A 12,196-nucleotide genomic window follows, 5' to 3' on the forward strand; every position below is an offset into this window, starting at 1 on the left:
GGTTTCCATCTGCTATATACTAGTTGTCAATCTAGGAGGCCAGATATGGGGGGTCCGCAAGCTAGATATCACTATAGGGTTTCACTTAATCATGGCCAATGGTCCGCTTCAGACATCTTCTATACACAGCCAAGTTGATGTTTCCATGCATGATAGCATGGCTTTGGGATTGTTGTTAAAGTGTTACTATACCCAGGAGCCTGCATTCACTATATCTGGTCTCCCCTACAGTGCACAGAACATGTAAATGCAATTATTTTAGTAAATATAAACTGCTAAATACCTTTTCTCATCAGCAGTATATAGCAGTCTTGTGACTTCTGTCAGTGTCCAGCCAAACACTGGTTGACGTTTGTAGGGGGAGTTTCCTCCTCTGACTGTTCTAAGAGGCTGCATGATTCCTGACCCTCTGTCTGGACAGTGCTGATTGGCCCTGTGCTGATTACAGGCACCCTTCCGAGAAAAACAAACAAAAACTTTCTAGCAATACACACCAAACTGAGCTAAGGCCTAAGGATCTGTATTATCAGAAGATGGGTTGGGGACAGTAAAAGAAGGGGAGGATCAACAGCCTTTTTACACAATGAAGAGGGTTAACCCCTTAGGTGTCAGGGTATAACAAGCATGCTTTATTGCATATACACCTTGATTTTACTTTTGTTGGTTTAGTAACACTTTAAATATAGCAGACTGTACACAAAAAGTACACCATAGCTATGCACACCAATATTTTCAGATGTTTCTGTTACATATGAGTTTTTTTTTTTAATTAAATTTTTTTTTCTGCCCTGTAGTTTTATTTCTAATTAGTGGTGTATGAGGAAAGTACATATGTGTATATATGTGTGTGTGTATATATATATATATATATATATATATATATATATATATATATATATATATATATATATATATATATATATAAAATCTCAAACTCCACAGGAACCCTAAACGAAATCTCAATGATCCTGAGACTAAAATATCGTACTTTTCCTCTCTGCTAAGCAACGGGCTTAAATTGTATTAAACTAAATAGATTTAACCGTAAAAGGCAATGACCAACGGGTAATCGCTTATTTAAAGAGTATTATTAGTGGATTATTGAGGATTGTGGTGGTGAGATAGGTTTGTATGAAGGTAGTAGTTGGAGCACTTCACTGTTCTCATATACAAGTGGAATAAAATGGAAAGGCTTTGCACTTTCTGTAAGCCATGAAAATCGTATTTAATGACAGATTACGGTATGTTTTTTTTTGTTTCCAGTGAGCTGCAAGTTTCCTTTTTTTAAATAAACTTCCTTTGGTTTGAAAGGCTCTTGTATGTATTTAAAGTATACCTGTCATGAGAGAAGTAGGTCAGCTGCTGTTGCAGACCTCTTCTAAGAATGTTCATTCCCATCTAAATCACTTAGGTCCTTATGACACCATGTCCGATGCAGAGTGTTAACGTACTTTATATAGTGCATTGACACGTACTGCATTAAGGCAGCCCATTCATTTGAAAGGACTGTCAGCACACCACAGTGGACATACAGAAGGTTTTGTAGTGATTTACTGTGTATTATGGTGTGCTCAGGGCTTTTTTTCAGCGGGAACGAGGGGGAACGCAGTCCCGGCACCTCCAGCACTGAATGTATGTAATAGAATGGGGTGTGCTGGAGGGTCTATTGATGATTGATGTTGGCTGCTGGGGGATCTATTGTCACTGGTGGGGATCTGATTTTGTGTGATGGTCTATTGTTGCTGATGGGGAATATATTGTTGCTGGAGGGTCTTATGTTACTGGAAGGGATCTACTGTGGAGGGAGAAGTCTATTTTTACTGGCTGCTGGAGGATCTATTGATGCTGGCTGCTGGGAGATCTATTGTTTGCTGCTGGGGAGGGGGGGGGGGGTCTAATGTTGCTTGGGTGGATATTTTGTTACTGGGTGTGATATTTTGTTGTGGGTAGTTCACTGTTGCTGCAGGGAATCTATTGTTGTTGGGGTGGAGTCCATTGTTGCTGGGGGAGTCCATTGTTGTGTGTGGATCTATTGCTGGGATTCTATTGTTGCTGGCTGCAGGGATCTATTTTACTGCTTTTCTTTTTATCATCAACATTTCCATTCAAATGATTTAGCACCAAAAAAATGATACTTGGTTCTGTATTCTCTAAAAGGGGCAGTACTCAGACGGGGGAGTTCCTGCACCTATTCTCCGAGGAAAAAAAGCCCTGGGTGTGCTGCAGCTCAGGTACATTGGGAACGTGCTTTAGTGTACCATTCCCGAAGAATGGCACCACAGCATGCCATGGGGTAATGTGAACTCATTGGTGTGGATGGACCCTGACCCAGAATAGGTAAAGAAATAAGTAATTCTGACACCAATTTGAAGCATACAGGTTCCAGGTCTGTGCTCAAAAGTCTTTTTTTTTTTCTCTGCAATCTGCCATAGAATGCCAAATTAGTTTAAAAAAAATAAGTATCTAAATGCCCAAAATACTAGTCTAAATCCAAGGTCATGTGACACACCAGGTCTCAAGTCTTCTATACTTTTAATTGCAGATAAAAACGGGCCTTCATCAAGTGTCCAAGTTGCTGCCAGGGCAACGTGGACACTTCTATAGGCTGTGTAGTGGCATTGCCCTCTCAGGATTCAGAACACTGCAGCAGTGTGATTATGTCATGAAAAGGCAACTGGTTAACACAGGCTGCAGCACTGGTTCCATTGGTTGTCCCTCTCAGACCTGCCATTGGCAAAAGGAAATGAATAGTAGAATTCTGTGAGTATAAGAAAAGTTTCAACAACTAAAAATAAAACTGGGCAAGAATGATGTGGGAGGTTTTTGCCCAGAGATGGAAGATTCTTCCACGTTTACGCTGGCAGGGACCAGATGAATTTTGATTAGTGTATAGCAAAATCCACTCAACAGAAGTCAAAAGTTTTAGTGGCTTCTGTCAAACTGGATGTTAGCATTTTTTTTTCTCGATCAGTTGACACCTCGGTCAGAAGACAATGTACTGACAGGGGGGATGCCTCCATCCAACTCGGACTGAACGGACAAAAAACAAACCTGTGACCAGCCTTAAAGTGGCTTTCTGTGCAACTTGCTTGCTACATCCCTCTGGTTACAGGTATTCACCTCCTAAGCCTGCAAATACAGCTGTTTAACACACACGTGAATCACGAGGGAAGAGCCAGCAGTCCTGCTCCAAAACACTATAATGGGGTCTCCTAATCTTTCAAACAAAGGGCCAATTTACTGTCCTTCAGACTTTAGGGTGGCCAGTTTGAGAATAAACATTGCCATAGGTTTGGAGATCAGCAGGAGGAGTAGTACCCCATCATTGGTATTAGTGGGAGGAATAATACACCATCATTGATATCAGCAGAAGAAATAGTGCTCCATGGTAGGTGTCTGTGGGAAGAATAGTGCCTCATATCATTGGGAGGAATAGTGCCCTAAGGCCCAGATAAGGGCTAACAAAGGGCTTCATGCGACCCTTGAGCGGCAGTTTGGAGACCCCTGCACTGTAATATGTGTGGGTAATTTGGCTACAAAGGATTGCATAAACTCAGAATAAAAGTAAATGATACATGCTAACAAAATGACTCCTTAATTAACTGGTTATTAATGTCAAGACTTACTACATATTGTAAATACAACCAAGGTTCTTAACGTTCGAAAAGGTTGATAAGGACCATGAAAAAATGTTTATTTTCTTTTTAAACCATTTTTTTGACCATTATTGGTTAGTAAGGAATATAATGAAATTGGCTATGTTGTTTGTATTGTTATCCATATACAACACTTGGCTCAACACCTGCATTAAGTATTCTGAATATACAAAAAGTTGTAAAGAGGCAGGGATGTTCTAATGAGATAGATTTTTCTCAACAGTAAAGGTCCCCACATCTACATGAGTATCAGATATTTCTGGAACCAGGCATGTACTGGCCATCGAGACTACCGGGAGTTTCCCGGTGGGCCGATGGCTCAGTGGGCCACTCTGATGTAAGGGGGTGGTGATGGGACACTCTGATGTAAGGGGGTGGTGAAAGGACACTCTGATGTAAGGGGGCTGCTGATGGGACACTCTGATGTAAGGGGGTGGTGATGGGACACTCTGATGTAAGGGGGTGGTGATGGGACACTCTGATGTAAGGGGGCTGCTGATGGGACACTCTGATGTAAGGGGGCTGGTGATGGGACACTCTGATGTAAGGGGGCTGGTGATGGGACACTCTGATGTAAGGGGGCTGGTGATGGGACACTCTGATGTAAGGGGGCTGGTGATGGGACACTCTGATGTAAGGGGGCTGGTGATGGGACACTCTGATGTAAGGGGGCTGGTGATGGGACACTCTGATGTAAGGGGGCTGGTGATGGGACACTCTGATGTAAGGGGGCTGGTGATGGGACACTCTGATGTAAGGAGGTGCTGATGGGACACTCTGATCTAAGGGGGCTGGTGATGGGACACTCTTATGTAAGGGGGTGCTGATGGGACACTCAAAATGTAAGTGGGCCGGTCTGGATGAAGTCCAGGGCCAAATTTCTGTCCCAGTCCAGCCCTGTCTGGAACTACTTCCAAACATAACATACAGGGAAAGGTTTGAAATATGTCCATCTGGATTTGACCCTTCCTAGTAGATCAGGTGTTTTTGGGCCATACCCTTGCTGCTTGTATTTATCCCGACTCGGTGGAGGTCAGTACAGACCTGATGGGTTATGCTCAGTACTGGCAAGTCCATGTAAAGAAACCTTTTGCTGAACTACGACCTTGATTTTGCAAATGGAGGAAATGTTTAAATTTTCATACACTGACTTCTACATACACATCATTATAGCTGCAGTATCCTATAACTGCAGTGTGTGACTGCACAAATGACACACTGCTATTAATTGAAAAAATCTTGTTCATGACCAGAAAGGTGTTTGAGTAACTACCTTGAAGCTTATGAAGGGATTGTAATTATAACCTCCTATCTTGCTAATTACAAGGAATGGTTTCCATTTAACTAGATATGTCCTGTATAATAATGATGATAATAATAATAATAATATGGATTTCTACATATAGGCTATATGAGCCTCAGCATCACATTATCTGCTGCGTGTTGCTATACAGTGACATGTGTTGTATATTAGAATATATTCTATCTTGTGATCAGAGGGATGGTTATGACCAATGCTACATTGCTGCTCATTAAAGACGAGTGCCCCTTGAAAAAAAAAAAAAATTAAAAGTCAGCAGCTACAAATACTGCAGCTGCCGACTTTTAATAATCGGACACTTACCTGTCCCAGGGTCCAGAGATGTGGGGGAACGAAGCCCCGCCCACCACAGGTATATAGGTTTAGAAGTAGTTGCAGAAATATCTTTGATACTCGTGTAGATGTGAGGACATTTGCTGTTAAGAGAGATACAGTTGTGAAAAAGCAAGTATGGGAATGGTTTAATTTGCCAGCAACCATGCAAAACCTTCCCTGTACAGTTTTACAAAATAATGTATTGGTATCCTCTCTGCTTGACAGTAACTAGTAACACAAAATAAGAGACAGTTTGACAATCCGTTTTCCCCATTGTCCCTAGACGATGCCAGTAAACACATTATTCATAATAAGAAGAGAAGATTGCTGTTCATGATAGATGACATCATGGAACGGGAATGAGAGGCTCAGAGGACAGTAAAAATCAATGAGCCGCAAACATTTGCATGCATCTCGTTATTCTGTTCCCTAATGTGTACTACAGACACGCTTTGAAAAGTTGAATATTGTAAGAAAATCTCTTCAAAAATGATATTCTGACACGTATCGGTATACAGTTCTGAGAAAAATATTGTGAACATTCCGTTTTTTTTGTATGAATGGCTTCTAAATTGAGATCTCCAAGACCTAATATTTAAAGACCATTAACATTTTATATTGCCACCTTTTAGGTCAAATCCTCAAAAGAATTCATTGCAATGCTTGATTCAGCTTACCTCTTTTTCAGAATGTCATTATATGTAACTTTTTCCACCTATGACATGTCATTTAACTTCTTTGTGACCAGAGGTCATTGAGGCCTAGAAGCCCCAAGCCAAATTTAGCAGCATGTGTCAGGTAATTTAAAGAGGTAGTAAACTCCCATCTGTGATTTTTTACTTACAGGTAAGCTTACCTGTAAGTAAAGTGAATATCGCCTCAACATATACCATTTAGTTGATATTCGCTTGTTTGGCAGCCAGTGATGTCACCGGCACATGCGCTCTGAGCGGCATACTCATGGTGTTTCCTCAGAGCTTCCTGCTGTGGCTATGACTCCCTCACACATGTACAGGAGTGGCGTCATTGCGGCGCTGTCATTCAAGGAAGCAAGACCGGGTGGAGATGGAAACCCTGTCAGTGGGGGCCGCACGCCACTGGAGGGCTTCATTCTAATGTAAGTCTTTCATAATGTGCTAGAATGCGTTGCATATGTACTAGCACATTATGTTATTACCTTGCAGTAGGACATTTTTATGTTTGTTTTCCGAAAGTTTACTACCACTGGCAAAGTTTGTCAGCCATGGTTGGCGCAATGAGCACTCCCTTTTCTTATTCATTGGAGGTTTTGTGTTTCAGGATCTCATTGTCTGTCTTTGGGTGCATCGGGTGGGCCTACCCTCCCTATGGGTCTACCCTCCCTATGGGTCTACCCTCCCTATAATTTTGCCATTCTGTTTCTTGTGCTACTTTTTTGTTTAATGTATCATTTCTGTTTGTGTGGGAAGTATGTGCTTCTGACCTTGATGTTTGTCATTATGCTGATTTGTACCATCTTGATACCTGCTGTTACTGTACCACGCATATGTTCAATAAAGAGCTATCCTGGTGGTTTAAAGTTTTCTTCTGTCTTAGCAAGAACTCTGTGGCAACTTTGCATACCTAAAATAATTGTTTGACATTTTTAAGGACATAAATAAACTCTTAATAGAAACCTTATTTTGTTGTTTGTATTTTCTTTTTCAATTTTTCCATTAATCTAGGGTTTAGGTAGTTTCTACTTGGTTATATTGGTCCAGCTGCTTGATTAGTTTACATTTCATATTGTCCCACTGCCAATCCGATTGCTGATGTGCAGGGAGTTGCAAGGATATTTTAGGTAGTTATTCTAGAATTCTTTTCAAATACATTTTAAAATGCATAAATGTTTAAAGGGATCTTTTACTTCAAACCTTTGGTAATATTTGCCTATAACAGGAGTCTCCAAACTTCCTAAACAAAGGGCCAGCCCTTCAGGCAGACTGTGGCCAGTGGTAGTATAAATTGCCCCAAACTCAGTGGGAATATACAAGGTCTCAGATTTGGCGGTCAATGGGAATAAGTAAATTATACTGCGCTTGTGGTCAGTAGGAGGAAGAATAGTGCCCCATAGTTTGTGTCAGTGGGAGGAATAGTGCCTAATAGTTGTCATTGGAAAGTATAGTATTCCCAACATTGGTGTCAGTGGGAGGAATAGTACCTAATAATTGTCATTGGAAGGAATAGTGTTCCCAACATTGGTGTCAGTGGGAGGAATAGTGTCTAATAATTGTAATTGGAAGGAATAGTGTTCCCAACATTGGTGTCAGTGGGAAGAATAGTGTTCTCATCGTTGGTGTCAGTGGGAGCAATAGTGATCCCATCATTGGTGTCAGTGGGAGACATAGTGTTCTCACCATTGGTGTCAGTGGGAGCAATATTGTTCCTATCATTGGTGTCAGTTGGAGGAATATTGCCCCATCATTGGTTTAGTGGGAAGAATAATGTCCCATCATTGGTTTAGTGGGAGGAATAGTGTCCCATCATTGGCGTCGGGAGGGTAGTGTCCCAAGGGCTGGATAAAAGCAACCAAAGGGCCAGATACAGCCCACGAGTCAGTTTGGAGACCACTGGCCAATACTATTGTTACAGTGGCCTTTATTCTACTGATTCAGCTATCCTAGAGGGTTATGACAATGACTTGCACACAAAATCCAATGAACTCCATTTAAACCTTTTGATAAATTAGCCTTGTAATATCTGCCTATACATGCGGTCCCAAAACTTTCTAAACAAAGGGCCAGCCCTTCAGACATTGGGGGGGGGGGGGGCAGCAGACTGTGGCCAGTGGGAGTAGAAAATGCCCCAGCATCTGTGGGAGTAAACAGTGTCTGAGATTTGGTGGTCAATGGGAGTGAGTACATTACATTGCGCTTGTGGTCAGTAGGAAGAGGAATAGTGCCCCACAGTTGGTGTCAGTGGGAGAAATAGTATTCCCAACATTGGTGTTAGTGCAAGAAATAGTGCCCCATCATTGGTCTCAGTGGAAGGAATAGTGCCTCATAATTGGTGTCAGTGAGAGGAATAATGTTCATTGTTGTGTCAGTGGGAGGAATAGTGTTCACATTGTTGGTGTCAGTGCAAAGAATAGTGTCCCATCATTGGTGTCAGTGGGAGGAAAAGTATCCCTTCATTGGTGTCAATGTGGGGAATAGTGTCCCATAATTGGTTTAGTGGGAGAAATAGTGTCCCATCATTGGTGTGAGTGGGGGAATAGTGCCCCAAGGGCTGGAAAAAGACCAGCAAGGGGCCATATCTGGCCCAGGAGTCATAGTTTGAAGACCACTGGCCTATACTATTGTTACAAAGGCCTAAATTCGACTGATTCAGCTATCTTAGAGGGTTATGGCAATTACTTACATACAAAATCCACTTAACTCCATTTATTGCATTATGTCTGAAAACTTTATCTGTCGTGTATTAACAGGCCATTGTTGTGACTGATGGCGAGCGTATCCTCGGCCTTGGAGACCTGGGAAGTTACGGCATGGGGATCCCCGTGGGCAAATTGGCTCTATATACCGCCTGTGGAGGAGTCCACCCTCAACAGTGTCTCCCTGTATTACTGGATGTCGGCACGGACAATGAGGTAAGCTGCCCGATTCCTGTCTCTGCCAGTGATGGGAGTGTTTTATTCCATTTCTGTACACACTCGTGTTAAAAAGAAATTACATAAACAAGGATGTTCTTTTAATGCCTTACATGCCAATCTAAATGCATATTTACCATAGGGAATGTCATAGGCTCACCTACGTGCATCCTTTAATGAAAAGCTCAGTGATTCAGCATCCAATCTAGAGGACAGGGCATTCTCTCATAAGCATCAGGGCGTACCTTTGTACCCACTTAGAGGTTGGCCGGTGAGGGAAGAATATATCATGGCACATTATGGTGTTTGTATATCAGTAAAGGGTCGGTTTGTAGTGTTTGGTGGCACAGAATTACTTTTAAAGTAACCCTTTCAGTGTTTGCAAAAACCAAATATGAACCCTTCAGCTTGTAAACAGCTCACAGGTTCTCTGCTTTGGAGACCTCGGTTAATCCCCCATTGGGCACCATCTTGATTACACCCTTCTGTCTAGGTCATCCCAAACCAACTCCATGGGTTACAAGTCTGGAGACTTAGCTGGCCATTCTATGATTTGAAGCCTACAGTCTTGTTATTTTCTTCTAAGGTAGTCAAGACACAACCTGGAGGTATGTTGTGGGTCCTTATCTTGCTATAGGATGAACCCCTGACCAACTAGGCCTATTCCAGAGAATATTTCATGGCGTTGCAAAATTCTGTGGTAGTAGTTTTGGCTCGAAGTGCCACTCAATCAGAGCAAGTCGCTGACCCTGGATCCAGCAAAAGTGGATTTTCTTTTTTTTTTTTTTTTTATTTCTTTTTTTTTTTACATTTGCCCGTTTTTTCGCTTTGTACCATTTCAGGTTATTCACTGGACTTGAACTGTTTAAATTTCAATGAAAAAAACTGGAAAAATGGGGGTGTTATAAAACTATTGACCAGTAGTATATATGGTTGTCCCGGTCATCGCTGTTGAACCACACAAAACAAACTGCCAGGTGATCACTGAAAACAGATCTAATCATCCTCTAAATCTTTATAAAAATATTAATAATACTAATAAGGACACAATTATCCAACAGCGAACACATGCTCAAGTGGTCTGCCATATTTTTCTACATTACCGTGATTACCTCTAATGATAAGTAGAACCTTTTAAAATATTTTATTTACCCAATCATCTGTGTATTTCTTATCCATATTATTATTCTTTGAATAAACCACTTTAGATTGCAGATAAATAAGCAGAACCTTTTGAATGGTTTACTGTACCCACCCATCTCTGTATTTCTTTATACATATTATTAGATGCTTCTTTGTAGAAACCACTTCAGACTATTTACTATAAGCTGTAAATTCCATCACAGTACAATTTGGTATGATTTGTCTGCAATCTCGAGTCTGAAGTGGTTTATACAAAGAATCATCTAATAATATGTAGAGTTTTTCTCAAAAGTTTGCATACCCTGACAGAAATTAAAGATATCCAAAGCCTTGAATATGCCAGTCAGTACTGTTCAATCACTCAATAATAAGTGGAAATTTTGGGGATCTCTTGATCCCAACCAAGGTCAGGTAGATCAAGAACAATTTCAGCCACAGCTGCCACAGGAAGTGTTTGGGATCCAAAGAAAAATCCACAGGTAATCCCAGGAGAAATACAGGCTGTTCTGGAAAAAGATGGTGTGGTTGTTTTTAAGGAGGACAATACGATGATACTTGAACAAAAAAGAGCTGCATGGTCAAGTTGCCAGAAACAAGCCTTTACTGCACAAGTTCCACAAAAAAAACCTGGTTATAATATGCCCAATAACACCTTGAGATTCCTCATTGGCTTTTTTGTGGCATTGGCGCAGTAAAGGCTTCCTTCTGGCAGATCAACCATGCAAGTTATCAAGTATCGTTGAATTGTGCTCCTTAAAAACAACCACACTGTCTTTTTAGAGAGCAGCCTGTATTTCTCCTGAGGTTACCTGTGGGGTTTTTTTTTGTATCCCGGGAAATTCTTCCGCCAGTTGTGGCTGCAATCTTTCTTGGTCTACCTGACCTTGGCTTGGTATCAAAAGAGCCTCTAATTTTCCATTTCTTAATAAGAGATTAAACAGTACTGACTGGCATATTCAAGGCTTTGGATATCTTTTTAGATCCTTTTCCATCTTTGTAAAGTTTCATTACTTTGTTACGCAGGTCTTTTGACTGTTCTTTTCGACCTCCTCATGGCTCAGTGTCTAGCCTGCTTAGTGAATCCGTGTGAGAACTAACAAGCTCATTGACTATTTATACACAGACACTAATTTTGATTTAAAAAGCCACAAAAGTGGGAAATTTGCCTTTTTAACCAGTGTGTGCCACCTTCTGTGTCTGTACGAAGGCCAAATATTCCAGGTTATGTAAACTTTTTATCAGGGCTATTTGTGTGATTTCTGTTTTTGTTTTTTGGATCCTTTTTAAGCCATAATGATTCTAGAAATCAGCAAAATTGCCTATTCTGATCCCTAATATATGTGTGTATATATATATATATATATATATATATATATATATATATATATAATTAGGGCTGTTACTGACTAAAACTTTCGTGCTCGATTTAATCGTTTTTTTTTTAAAATCGATTAATCGACTAATTTTGATTAATTATAACGCACATACAGATCTAATTACTTTTAGCTGATCTCCTTGCATTGCAACTCTGCATTAGTCAGTGGTAAATGTGGTATACACTATATACAATCGCCCGACACTAGTTAGTTTCCACAATCCATGACTTAACTTCACAGTTCACACAAATACTGACGTAAGTAATTTCTTCTATTAAACTTTAAGAAAAACATAGAAAGTTAGTTTAACTTTAATTATAAAACGTATCTAGTATATTCACAGTCAGTCACTTTATAGTAGGCAAGTAGGCATCACTTTAGCCAGTCAGGCAGACATACCAGACTGTTTACATTTTGTTTAATTTTTTACAACAATTTTAAAAACCGAGGTCATCAAATTTGCCTACACTTAGCTCACTGAATGATCCCAGTTAACCACATCCATATTTACCATCACTGTCCAGGTGATGTACGTGAAGTCGCCGGACTCCTCCCCCTTCCCTTTGTTAGCAGACGGAGGCACTTGGGGAAGGCGGAGGAGTCCGGTGACGCCGATGTCAATGACATTACCAGATCTCCGACGGAACTCCCTGAAGACCCAGAAGTCGGCGGAGAGGTGAGTACAAGTTAGAAGAATTTGGATCGATCAAAAAAATTAATGATTAATCAAGGAATTAATCTTTCATTTTCCCAGCCCTAATATATATATATATATATA

General features: G+C 40.7%; 1 protein-coding gene across 1 annotated transcript in view; it reads left to right on the top strand.

The window, feature by feature from the left end:
* Positions 1–12,196, top strand: part of ME3 (malic enzyme 3) — a 200,940-nt gene that overhangs the window by 77,534 nt on the left and 111,210 nt on the right. The window contains exon 4 of the mRNA XM_077484919.1: positions 8,738–8,899. Within this exon, the coding sequence (XP_077341045.1) occupies positions 8,738–8,899 (162 nt within the window). The remainder of the gene's footprint in view (positions 1–8,737; positions 8,900–12,196) is intronic.

The sequence above is a fragment of the Lithobates pipiens genome, unplaced genomic scaffold (genome assembly GCF_037356315.1).
Source record: "Lithobates pipiens isolate NorthernLeopardFrog02 unplaced genomic scaffold, aLitPip1_a1.2 Scaffold_169, whole genome shotgun sequence".
NCBI classification, from domain to species: Eukaryota; Metazoa; Chordata; class Amphibia; order Anura; family Ranidae; genus Lithobates; species Lithobates pipiens.